A 15,847-nucleotide genomic window follows, 5' to 3' on the forward strand; every position below is an offset into this window, starting at 1 on the left:
AGGAGATGAAAGGAGCTAGTCTTACTGAATAATTGAGTTTGTTATTTGCCTTAAAAAAAAAAAAAAAAAGAAAGGAATTGGTCAAAGCCTAGATTAAAAATGACCGTGAGCTGGGAAATGAAGCCATTCCAGGGCTTGTGTAACAATGACAAATGGGTTACCCATCCTCCACAACTGTTCAAGTTGCTCTCTGTTGGAAGTGACTGAACATAGTGGCCTTCGCAGAAGCACCAGGATGGGTTTAAGACTGTAATACAGCTATCCCTTGCCCAACATGCAACCCAAAGTGGTCTGAAAAGATGACCCACAGCCAACAACTTCCCTGTGCAACAACCCTCTTACTGTTCATGAAAGTAAGGAAGGAGTTACTTGGCAAAGCCATAACACCCCCCCCACCACCACCACTACTCAGAACAACCCAGTCTGGGTGCTGGAAGCCCTGGTGAATCCCGTCAAGCAGATGCCACAGGCTGGAAAACTAATGTCTACGATGGGAGTTTGTGTGGGACTTGCTCAGATACAAAGGCTTCAGGCATTTTAATAAAGTTCTTACTCTCCCAGCAGAGGAGAGAGACATCTTCCTTTACTAAATAGCACAAGGGGCCTGCATGCCTTTCTGCCCACTGTGGCTATACGAGTGTTGGAAATAGTCAAGAGAGCTACAGCAGAGACCTAATCCATATCTTCAAAACAGAATAAATGTCCTGCTAGAGAAAAGAGAGATGTGTGGTCCCTCCCAGCTCGAAGACTGTATGAGTTGAATGCGTCAAAGAAGCCTTTCTGTGCACACCCAAGAGCTTACCTTGAAGATACAACACACCACCTGCATTGCCAACGGCCACCCTGGCAAAGGGCAGAACCTTAAAGCTGAGGTGAAAATAGAAAAACTGTAGGGAAAGAGTGAGCAAAAGTCTACGTCAAATACCTGTGTATCACAGTCATTTGCAAGGCTTTGTGGTCACAGGGAAGGAAAGCATATTTTCAAAAGTATGAAAGGCAAAGATGCTTTCAAAACACCAGGTACAGATAAACCTGGCCCAGCCATCACGCCTCACCTAATGGTTAACTTCTGCTGGAAATGAGGCTGCTTTTCAACCATGTTATTCTGTTGATATGTGATGGAATAGTATAGAAAGGTAGCATGCCCGTTTTTATATTCCTAGATGTGCGAAAGACCCACAGCAGCAACCTGGTGGCAGATTCAAGAAGCATGGAAGAGAGCTGCTCAAAGCCAGCCAATCTCATGAAGATTCCTGGTGCTGCCTGCTCACGCCACTCTTCTACTGGAGACTGCCAAGATTGGCTTAGTCTACGGCTGGGAGGTAGGGGGGTAGCAGAAAGTTTGCCTGCCATGGAAGAAGCAGAATTCTATTAAAGTGTCCCTCTAGACACTTTAGAGTGTCTGGAGAACTTCAACTTGTCAATAACCACAACTGACCCTTAATGAGAAGCTGTTGTGTGTCTCCTTTAATGTGTTGTGTTTGAGAAGAGTTCACATCACAGCATAACAGAACCCATCTCAACAAATTAACCACTTGCAGGTAGCATATCATTCAGTTATGGGAACACACAGTCAGAAAAGAAAAATCACGTTTAATTCCCCATGAGTAAACTGACAGGGAGCGGTAAAATCAGCACTGAAGGAACACGGGAACAGTCAGGCCTAATGAACCTACGTAAAGAGAATTGTCTCCAAATCAGGAGTGTTCTCACCTGCCTCCCCACTGCCTCAGCCTACGCTAGCAGCACACGTGCAGAAATACAATTGGACACAACCACCGCAATTGTTACTATCGTTTTCTTTTGCCCTCAGGTGCGAACCACCTGACAGCTACATGCTGAGTCATGCTAACAAAACTAAGCCTTTCACTTTCTTTAATAGTAAAATTAACCATTACTGAATCATTATCATAAAAAGTGCATTCAAGTACATTACCACTTATTTTAAATAAACACCAATTTGAAACAATCAACTTTGAAAACCTGCATAAGTTTTTTTTTTCTTTTAAATCCCTGATTACATTTCTATTTATTCACTGTGGTAGTCTGAAACATTGTATTTTTAGAAACTACCACTTAATTTCCTCTAAAAACAAAACAAAACAAAAGGCCCATGTAATATAGAACGGCAGTGAAGAAAAAAAATATGTGCTTGTCACTTATCTTCATTGTGCATAAAAACTGGAGTGACACATGGTATTTGTGCTATGAGAGTGTATGGGAAAACACAGATAACTTGGGGAACGGAAAGTATGGTTTACCTAGGTATTCCTTTTAAATTCAAGGTTTGGACTTCCCTTTGAGCTCTCTGTCCTGCAACTGGAACATTAACCCCTGACGTCCTTGGCAAGCCTTGGACATGGGGTCATGTTTTTCAGCAAAGCAGTTAACTGTAATCAACTCAGACCTAAGAGACCTTGGAGCTTCATGCCACCTCTAGAGCTCTACTACGGATGGTGTCAGCGCCCCCTACAAAATGGAGGTGCTGCTGGAGCCACTGACTTCCAGGCTGCTTCAGTTTCCCCATCCAAAGACCAGACCCAAACAGAGGCTCCTTTGGCGCCTTCATTTCTTTAGATGGAGTCTTACAATGTGACCCAAACTGAAGTCCAGGCTCAAGCGATCCTCCTGCCTCAGTCTCCCTGGTGCTAGGGCTGCACATAGAAGGCTTGGATAAAAGGGTGCATTTTTAAGATCATTTTTAAGTTCAGCGGTCTCTGTTTATCCAATTATTGGCAACCACCTTGAATTTCAACATGCCTAAATTTGAAGAGTAGTATGCACATTCCCTACAAAGACATGAACATATGAGTTTCCTGCCATATGAAGTCGTACGTCATATAGAAAGGACCCTTACCCTATAAAGAACAAAAACTACCCAGAAGATGCAGTTTGCTAAACAGCTTACTTATGTTTATAATTGCTACTTACAAAGTGACACCAGCAAAGCAGTGTGTGGCCAGAGCGAAGGAATGTCCAGTAGCCCTTGCCAGCACACCGGGATGAGCCGTGTGCTCACTGACCCCCCAGGACTCGGAAACACACCGCCCCTGGTTTTGGGTCAGCAGTGAGAACTGTCCATCTCGGCCGTTTTCCCACCGCCATCTTCTTTGTGTTCCGGCTGCATTTCACCTCCTTCCTCCTGGCACTGAGTTGGGTCTTTTTCAGCAGCCTGGTCTTTGGTTTGGGGTCCATGTGTGGAAACAGGATCTAAAACTACAACTGGCTCAGCTTGCTTTTCACTGCCCACACATTTTCTCCTGTATCCACCTTTACTGGGAGGCCTATAAGAAGAGAGTTAAACAGAAAAATAACTAAACAGAGAAAACATTTGACTTTCAGATTCCTGGGTTCAGGAAAATAACAACAAAAAAAAGTTCAAAGTCTAACCAACATGCATAGCATGGTAGTCTTTGAGATGCAAGGCTTTAAAAAAAAAAAAAAAACAGGAAGCAGCAGCTATCAGATTACATCACAGGAGCAGAAGGCCAGGAAAGAGAAGGCAGGAAAAGTCAGAGCGATTAACTACGGAAGTAGTCAAAAGCCAACTGCACCTACCTGTGTAATCGCATCCTCCTCTCGGGAAATACACAGCTCCACGGTGCGTTCCCAAACACTGCCCACGCCAGCTCTGTCCTACCTCCCTTGAAGGCGCCAAGCCAGCCCCCCACCCCTCTGGCCCCCAGCACAGCTGTTTGCAGCTTAGCTGTGAAGAGGCTGCATGGAGAGGGTTGGGGATCACCCTGGCTCAGTGATGGACAGACAGATGAGAGTGCCAGCCAGCTGTGCCCACCACAGCCATTACCACCCAGGAGGGAGTCCTGACCTCAGGAGGTGGGCGGAGAAAAGGGCTGATGGGAGAGCTCAAGGAATAAGCTCCAACACTGCGTGACCAGAAACTTCTGTAATCAGGAGAACGTGGTTCTTGAGAAGTTTCTTACAGAATTTTAGAAGCCGTTTCCATTCCCTCAGAAGTTGCTTCCCTTCTGATGCAAGAAGCTTCTGTTTTTCTTGCCACGCAGGTGACATTTCCATGTGGGAACAGAGGTGTCCCTCAAACATATCTTGCCATGTATCAGGCTCTGGGCCCTGAGTCCTCTCAGAAGCAGTGGTCAGCACCTGCTCTGGGCAGGTTCTGGGCTGCAGAGCTTGCCTAGAGGGAATGTGGCAGCACTGATGTTCTCAAGACTATTCTGGTCCTCCTGGCCAATTCCAGGAAAAGACTTCTTCATTCCAGAGAACCATGAGCCAGGACACTACAGGCCCACTTGATGTATGATGGAGAGCTACTGCTTACTGCTTAGCATCTGCTCACTGCCCTGACCTCTTGCAGGTCAGATCTGAGCTACTTTCACATGTGGTGCTTCTCCCTTTCGGAACTTACCATAGTTAATTAGATGTTACTTATTTGTCTCTCTGATGATGTATGGGACAGGGACTGTGTAGTTTTGTCTAAGATTCTATCCCCAGCACCTATTGCAAATCATGTGTAGAGTAAACAAATAAATAATAAGTAGAGAAGACCCAGATCGAAAGCTTTGGTAAGAGTGGACCTGGAGGTCTCTTCTATACATGGAAACAGAACAAACCATCTGTTATGGAAGGTGGCCTGCATGACCTGTTCACAAGGCACAAAAGCCTGAACCCAAAAGACCACGCTTATCATCATGAGCTTCATCCAAATGCTTAAAAGTCATTCTCTAGCTGTCAGGCCATATCAAAGACATGGCTTGGCCATCACACTACGTAGCAGACTACCACATAGCATTGTCTTCCTTGGGAGTAGTGGAAGGAAGGAGATCCTCCAGGAACGGAGAGAACAGAGACCATGATGGCACTGTCCTTCTACCTTAGCCAATGAGACATTTCTCAAAACACCTGCTACTGTGTCCTAGAGATGGGTTGGGGTACCATTTCCTTGGTAGTACCTGTTCTGACTTTCTCTGGTCCAGACAACATCTTATAGTTCATTATCACAAAAGCAAAGCCACTGATAAGAGCTGTTACAGTAATTAGACCCTGGGCAGCAGAGGACACTATTAGGTATAGTCTGTGGGAGTCTGCCATCTCTACGCATGAAGTTAGGTGTCCTGGCAACTAAAAGGCAAGACAGCTGTAAATTGGCAGAGATCAAAGACAAACTAGAAATGCAACTTTCTCTGACAAAGGCCAATGAGGCTAATGCACCAGCCCTGCAAGACAAGCTGAGCCCTATAGCTTAGAACTGCACATGCATCAGAGCCGGGAGGTGGGCAAGCTGGAGAAGCTGAGAGGAACTGCAGAATGGATCCACAGGCCAGCCACTGCCGCATGCCAGCTAGGTGAGGTAGCACATTATGCCCTACATAAGCTATCCCAGAGCCTGCTCTACATGAACCTTCTTGGGGTTAAAAAAATGTTTTTAAGAGATTATTATCTCACTTCGGCCTTGTATACTCATGCACATTTCTCTCATAGCCAACTAGGAACTGGAAACAAACAAGTAGAGGACTCCAGGGGTAAAGCTGCTGCTTAGCTTAGGTTTAGGTAAAAGCCGCGCAAGTCTGCAGGTCAAGTCCAGTTAGCTTCACCAGCTTGCTTGTGAGTCCATTGCTGTCAGCCAGCCAGTCTGCTGGAAGCATGCACAAGTGTGTATCTCATTCTGCCATTTGGAGTGAGCAACTACCATCAGTCCATACCAACCTTGGTTGCTCCTGTGAACTACTGTTTTCATGCCCATGAATCTGCAGGCGAAGTATGGTTAACAACTCCTAGCAAAAGCTGTCTTCATCAGCTGGGGATTAGACATCTCCAGGAACTGCTCTCAGCATCCTGTGGCAGCAACACACAGGCTGAGCTGAAAACTTAGAAACCATGGACTAGTGGGTTGATACTGTTTCTGGAACTATTTCTGTCACTGTTTTTCTGTCCTCAAGCAAGCTGCTTATCTGCAGAGTAACCTGAGAAGTGACCTGCTGGCCAGCCTGAGAATCCCAACCTGAGAATGGTTGACTTTCACTAAACTAGGCACAGAAGGTACTAGGCACAACGGTACTGCCTGGGAACCCCAGGGCAAGATAGAAAGAGCTGAGAGCAGTCATCCATCCAAACTGCCCTTTTATGGATGGAGATGGTGCTGTGTGCAGAGGGAGAGAGCCTGGCCTAAGAGCACACAGCTCATGAACAGCAGAGCCACTGCGAGAGTTGAAGCTGCCTCCTTCCTGCCTCCTCCTGAGCCCTGAGCTATTTTCCAAATACAACATTGGTGCCACAGGGTAATTGTGGACATTTTTACTAGCTTATTTCCATTGTCTCCACTTTAAGATCAGCGAGGACAAAGTCCACTCCTCAAAGCTACAAAGCTACAGTTTGTAGTTCTTCCTGGTTTGATATCTCTAGGTCCTTCCTTGGCTTCCTGGGGGAGCTGCTCAAAGTCCTTCTGGAATGAGAAGCCTTCCTCCCTGGGCAACTTTCTATCTCTATTCCCATGATGTCATTGATGGTTAACTTGTCAGGATCAAGAATCACTTAGGAGACAAGAAGTATGCCCGTGAGGAATTACTTAGACTAGGTGAATTGAGGTGGGAGGACCTGAATGCGGGTGGCACCATTCCCGGGCTCATCTCCTGAAATGAATAAAAAGGAGAAAGAGCTGATCTGTAGCATTCATTGTCCTCCGCTTCCTAATTGTGGATGCAATGTGAATAACTGCCTCAGTCTCCAGCCACATCCTCCCTACCACGATGGACTAACTGAGCCAGAATTAGTCCTTTCTCCCTCAGAGGATTTTATCTCAGCAACACAAAAAGCAACTATTACAAAGTCCTTCAGGAACAGCACTGAGAGCCCAGCCAGGGTCTAGAGGTCTGAACCTGAGGCTTCTCAAAAGCTCAAGCAGCAGTCCACAGGGGTTGCAGACCACTGTTGCTCTGTCCACTTTCTACTTCAGTGCAGCATCAAAGGATACTGGCTACAAATTAGCAACTAAAGTTCATACTCCTAAAGAGTCACGCAGCCTTTCTCCTGAGGAGCAGAATGGTAAAGCGAGACTGCTGAGTCACAGAGGGTGAGGAAGACTGGGGGTCGGTCTGTCCCTCTCCTGTCAGATGCATTCTCCAGGAGAGCAAGTGTTACCAGTCATCTTGGGGCCCAAACTGCAGAATCTTAACCAGGATTTCTCTTCCTTTTCAACATACTTGTAGTTATCTGTGATCCACTTAAATCGACCTTATTTATGGATCATTCTGGATCACACGTTCAACAATTGTTTCAAGACAAAAACAAAAAACCAAGGAAAAGCTAGGATTCAAGATCTTAATCTGCAACCCTATCATGACTGACAGCGGCTGTCCTCCCGACTACAGGAGAGCCAGAACAAGGGGCTCTGGCAGCTGGTAAGAGAAAAGATCTGACTCCACACCATACTGGTGCGAGAAGAATCAGAACTGTTGCAAACTGTTCCACCAAAGCTGAACTTGGTAAAGGGATTCGGTGATTTCTCTGACCGTGTCACAGGAGACAGAAGAGAAGCCTTCTATGCCCCTCCCCCAAAGCCCGTCATTGTTTGCATTCAATGAAATTCCTTTCAAAATCAACTTTCCACATCCCAATTATATTCAACAACATTCTAGCTAACATTTCGGCTGCAATTCAAATTAACTAATGCCCCAAAGAGCCCCTAATCGACACGGTTCTGAGCTCAATTGAATACAATCAAAGCTCAGGAAATGAAGGGGGGGGGTGCTTATTTCATGCAAATTCTGAATATCGCTCAAGCTTAATTTTACTGATAATATAAAGGTGGGACATTTTGAACATTACAGTGAATGAAACCTTTAAGCGGTGAGAGTTATTTTATAAAATGCTACCTCTGAAAAGCTGATTGCCAAACAGTATAAAAATGGTTTGAGGCATAAATGCCAAGTTCATTTCTATTTCACTTCCGAGGTAACTATCTTTCAAATCGCAACAGCTGGACTATTTAACACAATCTGGTGAATCACAGTGTAGCGCTTCTCTGGTCTCCCAGTGGGACGTCTGCATTAGTCCGTGGCAGCCATCCAACAAATGACGTACAGTGGCCGGTCTGAACTCTGTTTCATTTACAATAAAAACGGATAAAACCACAATCATATTTACCACCTTCAAGGATGGAAAGTGGAAAGATTTAAATTTGTCTTTATAAAGTAGTTTTCTGGGAAAACTCCAAAGAGGAAGTCAGTTTCTATTTCCCTAGTGTAAAAATAAGTCTTGCTTTTTTTCCCTCCTTCCAATCCCTGCACACAGCAGAGCAGTGAAGGGCAGTAGAGCTGCTGAAGCTAATGTTCATTGTTTCTTTCAGAAACTCTTGTTTTTCAGAGCTTTGCATGCACTGGTTCAAAACTTCAAAAACATTACATTCTAAACATAAGCTGAACACTTCTAATTACTATCAAGTCTTACACTTGTGGAACTGGAGGTAGAACAAAGCTCAATATTTTTGGTTTTGTGTACTTTCTGTCAGTTTGACTCCGCTTTTTACTTGTAGGAAGACAGATTTACGTTTAAAGTGTAGAGAGTGTTGCTTGCTTGCGTCCTGATTAACCAGAGTTCCTTTTGTCACAGGTAACAATAGCTGGGCAAAGACCATGTGCCACATTCAGCAGAATTTCCTTCAGTTTTCTTTAACTGCCATGCAGTGATCCCTTCAAGGCTGTATTGGTTTGTTTATTCTGCTAATGCCAGGAAGCAGAAGACAACTGATAGGTTCTGAACCTGGACAGCTCTCACTGGTAAGAGAGCCATGGAGGCAACCCATGAACTCATTACAAAACACTTTTTGTCATGTGTGACACTTTTCTTTGGCTGCTGGGTTGGTTTTATACTGTGTTTGTTTGTTTTTATAATTTTGCACAGGTTTTAGTCCCTATGAAAATTCATTTAGATTCCAGGTATTTAAAAACTGAGTGTTATTTACAAGAAATATGTTAAAGGACACAAAGTCTTTCACAGAAATCACCAGAGCTAACACTGGTTCCTTTAAAATGAGCTATGCACAACATGCATTTCCACACATATATGTATTTTAAGTTTTCCTTTCAATTTGCTGCATTTTATACACCAACCTTTAAAGCAGGAGTCACAAGGAATTCTGTCTGTTGCCTTATACCGTCATATACTTCCATGACATGATAAAGTATATTCTCGGTGAAATGTGTGGGTTTATCCCAGGCTCTGAAATTGCTTTTTCAATCTTGTAAGTTACTTTTCTTTCAATCAAAACAGAACAAAACAAAACAAAACTTCACTCTTCCCCATGAAGCACAAATAAAAGGAAACATAAACACTGTTAAGAAACAGTTTTTAAAAACCTACAAAGTACCAAAGGCAATTTGCAGAAATGATACATTTTAGACAAAGTCCTGTAAAATCAGCCCTTGTAACTGGAAGCAAACATTAAGAGGCAATTAATTCTTTGAGAGAATGGAGAATTACTCAGCAGCACTTTTCACAGTAATTTTGAGATTTACTCAACGGTATTTTACCAGTCATTTTTTCACTAGGTGTAATACATCCTGAACAATTAATCTGGAAGAAGTTGCTGTCTGTACAGCCCCTCGGAACACTGAGACAATACTGGCTGCTGAGCTTTCCAGCAGTACACAGGATAACTCCTGGTGGGGGGAAGAAAAAAAGACCAAGTTGGGGGATCTCAGCTTCCAGAGCATCCAGTTGTTCGGCTAATTTTGTTGTTAAAACTTAATTGTCCATGTACCAGTGCACACGGGGCTCCATTGTGGTCTTGCTCTGTGGAACGGAGCCGTTTCCTGCAGTGTCCGCACACAATCAGCAGTGCTAAGACTACAGCCGAGCGCCCAGCAAATCCTTTAATTGTATAAGAGCATCAGATTAAGCAGGAACGTCCATGCGGCTCATTCTGCAAGTAGACTCTTCTCTGAAATAAATGTTTCCTAAGTACAGGGAAGGTGCCTTCCACCCCCTCTCCTGCAATGTAGAGCCTACAGACAGACACACAGACACACAGACACACACCACACACACACACACACACACACACACACACACACACACACACACGGATGAGAGTGACCAGAAGAAAGCACAGTCCTTTCACCAGGGACCCACAACTTCCCTGGCTGACCATGCCTCTCTGAAGAAATGGTTACATGACCAACAAACAAACGCATGCCCCGCTGAGACCAATGATAGAAAGAAAGATTTTATGCAAAGTGGCTCTAAAAGTAAGTTTGAGAACAGAATTTTCTATTTGAGAACATATTTCAAAAGCTCAAACTCTCCTTTCCAATTGTGAAAACTAGTACTGTTCCATTTCATTTTTAAACATTAGATTCCCACTAGAAATAACAAATAAAACTGAAGAGACGAGCTAGAGGTCAAACAATGATTTAAAAAAATCAGTCCTATTTTTAATTAAAAAATTGAAATGCATTAGCCTTTTCCCCCCCGTCAATGGAAAGGTTTGACTGGTCACACCAACCAAGAGACATTTAAAATTTCTCTTCTATCAGCTACCCCTCGCTAATTCAGCAAATAGCTTACATAAGATGAACTCTTGCTAGAATATATCTGTATGAGGCCAAATGTCACAGGTATTTAGAGATACCACAGATCAGGAAATTAAATGAAAATTAAAATAAAAAATGGTTTCACTAGAAAAGGACACTTTTCTATTGAAACTGAAGTCCTATAATTGCTACATGGGTTTTGTGGTTTTCTTTCTTTCTTTCTTTCTTTTTTTTTTTTTTTTTCAATTCTCCAAGGGCAGAAAGTGACCTGTGTTGAACCTCCCAAACAAAAAAAAAAAAAAAAAAAATCAAGCTAACTGCCTGCCTGGTGGCTCAAAGGGATATTTAAAAGAACTTGAAGCTTCCAGTGTGGGGAGGGTCTGGGGCTCAGAACAGGATGCATTAGAAATGTGCTGGCTGGAAGAGTCTCCAGGAACTGGGCTTTTTGACAACCTTTGAGAGAAGAGGAGTGCTCTGGGAAATTGCTGCCTATCAATCACTCCACTGTAGTGGGGTTTGAGTTCCCTTCCACGTGGCTCCACTTCCAGTGCAAAGTTGCAAATGAAAAGTCATCATTTGGTTGGCTGTTTAATTGCAACTCACTGGAGGATATTCATTTTCAGGAAAGTAATTCATGGATGGACAACGCCCGGTTCAGACCAGCAGAGCCACCTCCAGGTGAGACTGAGAGTGGAAAGAAAATGGTGACAGCAGGAGAGACTCACACCTCTGCTTGGTTTGTGAGGCAGGGGCCTGTAAGATCTGCTCAGCATTTCCTCCACATTGAAGACCAACTTGTCCCTCCTTGCCTGCTACCTACCACAGGTGTACATGTGACACACACACACACACACACACACACACACACACACACACACACCTATCACCATACACTTCAGACTCAGACCAAACTTTCAAAAAGGCAACGCATAAATTGAAAATAATGATCAGCTGGGCAGTGATGCTGCACACCTTTAATCCCAGCACTCGGGGGCAAAGACAAGTGGATCTCTGTGAGGCCAGCCTGGTCTAGAGAGTGATTTTCAGGACAGTTTACATAAAGAAACCTTGTCTCAAAAACCCCCAACAAAATAATAATGATAATAGTGATGATGATGGTGGTGGTGGTGGTTGGTAGTGATCAAATGTACCAGGGTTTGAGAATTCATGATTTTAAAACAAATAGCTTCATAGACAGTTTTCCTTCACAGTATATTACCATTTACTAACATTCCCTTCTGATCCCCTGCTCTGGGTCAGGCATATTTAATGATAATGAGTTTGACTTAAAAGAATTAAGTACTCCTAGCAAGTTTGAAACATCCAGGACAGTAAAACAAACAAACAAACAAGAAAACATATATATATATATATATATATTTGGGTTGGGGAAATGGCTCAGTGGTAATAGGAGTGTCTGCTGTGTAAGCTTGAGGACCTAAGTTCAGATCTTAGCACTCAAGTAAGAAGCTGGAGATGACTGTGTATGCTGTGACTCAGCACTAGAGAGAACAGACAGCAAGATTCCAGGACCAGGCTAGCCAGCCTTGTCAAAATGATAAGCTTCAAGTTCAGTGAGAAACCGTATCTTAAAGTAGTTAAGTGGAAAGTGATAGAAGATATTCAACATTCTTCACTGGCCTCTGCAGGTACATGTACATATGTACACACACACACACACACACACACACACACACACACAAAGGAAACTAACAAAAGACTAAAGTATCCGGTATTATGGAGCAATTTCCCAAGTTTATCTGGAAGAAAGCCCTTTTAGTGGAGGTACAGAAAAATTAAAACAATCTTCCCAATCACTCATTAAGACGACTTGCTAACCAGATTGGCTGTTTCAGAATGCTTTGTGCTTCTGGGAAACTCCAGGACATTTCCATTGCTCAGGGTGGACTTGGGAAGACAACAAGAAACAGAAAAGAAGAGCTAATGCAGTCTATGAGTATTTACGGTCAGAGGAACAGGCACCAAGGAGCGATATAACTACAGAACCTCCACCTCCTACAAGGGACATCTTACATCAGCCTCCTTCTCTTCCCTAAGCTCTTAATACTTAATGCTCTAAGTGCAGTCTATCAAGATTTCAGAGGAATTTAGAGTTAAGTTATCTGACTCAACTATTAACCAGAAGCATTATTTTGGGCGATTTGTTTACTTCATTGAGCCTCTGTTTCCTCATGTACAAAATGGGAATAATGTCCATTCTATAGGTTTGGGATGATTAAAAGAACACATGTAAATACCTGGCTTACTCAATCTTGGTGAGAAACAGTATCAATGACTAAAATTTATAGAAGCAAATCTCAGAATCCTCAGATCCCAAACTAGAAAATGGTTTCACCATCCATACTCTCCACCTGTCTACACATACATACATCCTGCCTACTAAGGTTTGGGCACATTCCTCTCAATATGTAGTATTTTAGTGTGAATACCTTTTGATGATGAGGAAGAGGAAATATTAACTAAAGCACACACATGATGGAGTGGTGTGGCCTTTTCCCAAAACAATGTTTTTCCAGTTCAATGCACATGTATCCATCGAGAACATCGAATTTACACATTTTGTTGACAACAGAGTTAAAATGTTTGGGACACCCTCCACAGGATTAAGATGGAGGACATGGCCACCCAAATAAGTATTTGGGGAATCTCATATTTACTGTTGAACTTATGCTTCTATTTCTGAAATGCTGATCAATTGTCTACCTGCCATTAATCCACGCCCCTGTGGGATGAGGTGGGATGAGGTAAGTGGTGAAAAAGGTTGCAGCCTAAATGTAGTGTGCCATGCTCTTCTATACATGTGGTTGGACATGAAAACATGCGTACACCAGCACTAGTATGCAGGCAATGGTTATTTAAAAAGCCCGAACCCACTTCCAAAGCCAAAGTTTTGGAAATGTATGTTAAGCATATAGTGGTAATTAAAATGGACATCATTTTTTTGGTTGATGCTACTGACATTAGTTCTCTTTCTGGACCAGTCAAGGGTCTCTGATGCAGGCCCCACTCTTCACCTCTTTTCTCTAACCTGAAATAAACAGTTAGAAAGGACTACAGTATCTTCTTCTGTGGCCAGGGGTCTCTAAACCAAATGGATCCAAAAGCATTTGGGGCAGTAGTGACAGAGCCAGACGGAGTGGACAGAACCCTAAGATTACCAGTAAAAGACAAGTCATTTTCATTTGGACATGTAAGTTCTGATGCAGTGTTTAAAAAAAAAAAAACAACTATTATTTTATATTTCTGGGTTTGTGTTTTAGAATAAATCTATAATATATTATAAAGCAAACCAAGGCTAGAAAACAGGTATGGGTTTTTTTTTTGTTTGTTTGTTTGTTTTTGCTCATCTTAAAGGTAAACATTTACCAAGTGATGATGTTTCTTAGGGATTATTGAGGTCTTAGAGATGGAGAAGATTCATGGGCATGTCTAATATACTGGCTTCAAGTTTAGTTTAGAAGAAACACAAAAAGAAAGTAAACCCAGAGAACTTAAATGACTTGACCATCATTACCTGCCCAACCAATGACCCAAGTCTACAAACTTAGCTTCACTTTTGGCCTTGATTATCTATCATTCAAGCAACAGACTTTTAATATAAGATAGGTAAGAAATATTTCAAACATATTCCATAAACTACCTAATCTATGTGCCAGCCCTACAAAGTAGGTGTCACCACACTCAATTTGCTATGAGGAAACCTATGTCATAGGTTAAGTCACTTGCCAGAATGATAATGACAATGACCAGTAAGTAGGTAGATCAAAGATCCTTGGCTGACACAGAGCTCGGGTCTTGGAAATGACGGTATGTTCTTTGCCACCGCCAACAGGAATAGGAAAGGACTGGATTAGAAAAGTGACCATGTTTGCTCGCCCGTCTTCTCTGCTGTGTGCAGGCTTAAACTGGAAACAGAAGTAAATCCTGGCAGTTTTGGTTGTCTGACCTTGCAATACTTGGTCTAAAAGTGAGAAGATAGTTTTTTTACACAGTTCTGTAATGTAGAATTTTTTCTCTTTGATACTAAACATCCCACCGTTGATTAGCTTGAGCCAAGGAATCTTACTCCATCATAGTTGTGTCAGCAAGGAGGAGCACAGAAGTAAAAACCAGGTTGACACTGGCATTTGCTGAGTCAGCTCTTCACCTCTTAGTGTAAAGGGAGGGTCCAGCACGATTCCTAACCCAGTTACAGTCAAAATAATGAAAGTCAAAGTCACTATGAGATTCAAGACAATAGAAGTAGATAGAAACCGCCCATTATAAACAACAGGGCAGAGACTCTTTCTCTCCCTCCCTTCCTTCCTTCCTTTCTTCTTTTTTTTTACAGCTATCATTAAAATAGAAGCAGAATAAATTAGACTCCTCAAGCTCTACTTATCTTTTTCTTTCCTTTTCTTTTTTCCCCTTAAACCCCTCACTTTGTATATGTTAGTGTCATTCATTTTAATGAATCCTCGTACTTAAAGATTGAAACTAACTCTTACTTTCTTAATAGACTCCCAGGACATAAATTAATAGATACTGATTTTATAATTTTTAGACGAGTCATCTAACTGTCTGAAAGCCACACACATTGATCTACACTTTGCAGGGTGGCTTGAAGCTTCCAGTTTTCCTATGCAGAAATCCCTTGGCTTCTACTTTGGCATTCTAACTTACCCATTGGTAATTACTCATTACTACTGAGCCAATTGGGTGAGCACAGCTAGAGCTTTCTGCTATTCCTGTGTATTGTGAGTCTGATATCTTAACCAATCAGAAAGTCTTAAGCTCTGGCCTGTGTGTATGGCTGCTGTATGATGGGTATGTGCTATTCTAATCAGCTGATATTTGGCCACTTGACTAATACTAAAGAAGATGCTTGTTCATTCACCCACTTATGGAGAGCCTATCATCTGGCAGGCACCATTCCTGGTGTGTGAAATACCACAAATACATAAAACAAACAAAAAAAATCCTATCCTCATATGGTTTGCATTTCATAGAGGGAGAAAAATAACCAACATGGTAAAGGATATGGTAACCACTGTGGGGAAAATAGAGTGGGACATGAGGAATCAGGGTCTAGGGAAACACAGTCAGGGAGACTACGTTAAGGGAAAAACTCAGAGTGTGAGGGGTAGGCTAGTCTTGTACCCATGAGGGGAGCATGGAGAGCTGAGGAAGCCCTGTTACTGTTACTGTGGGCATGGCCATGTCAAGGACCAATGCCTCAGACCCATGAGAAACTGCCAGAGTCTTTCCCCTGGGGTGAAGCCCAGAGGGATAGTAAATCCGTCCTCTAAGTGGGAATGTTGGCAAGTATGCACAAAACCATC

The 15,847-nt window shown here is 42.8% G+C and overlaps 1 protein-coding gene and 1 long non-coding RNA gene across 3 annotated transcripts in view; one reads left to right on the forward strand and one right to left on the reverse strand.

The window, feature by feature from the left end:
* Positions 1-1,440: 1,440 nt before the first annotated feature.
* Shtn1 (shootin 1) overlaps positions 1,441-15,847 on the reverse strand; it is a 107,114-nt gene continuing 92,707 nt past the window's right edge. For both annotated transcript variants that reach the window (XM_015997190.3, XM_006978456.4), the window contains one exon: positions 1,441-3,284. In XM_015997190.3, coding sequence (XP_015852676.1) covers positions 3,273-3,284 — 12 coding nt within the window. In that variant the 3' untranslated portion in view covers positions 1,441-3,272. The remainder of the gene's footprint in view (positions 3,285-15,847) is intronic.
* LOC143271190 (uncharacterized) lies at positions 8,584-12,760 on the forward strand. The gene is made up of 3 exons (XR_013048415.1): positions 8,584-8,750; positions 11,129-11,183; positions 12,362-12,760. It is a non-coding gene; the product is annotated as an uncharacterized LOC143271190 (long non-coding RNA).

This window comes from Peromyscus maniculatus, chromosome 1 (assembly GCF_049852395.1).
Source record: "Peromyscus maniculatus bairdii isolate BWxNUB_F1_BW_parent chromosome 1, HU_Pman_BW_mat_3.1, whole genome shotgun sequence".
Taxonomy (NCBI): domain Eukaryota; kingdom Metazoa; phylum Chordata; class Mammalia; order Rodentia; family Cricetidae; genus Peromyscus; species Peromyscus maniculatus.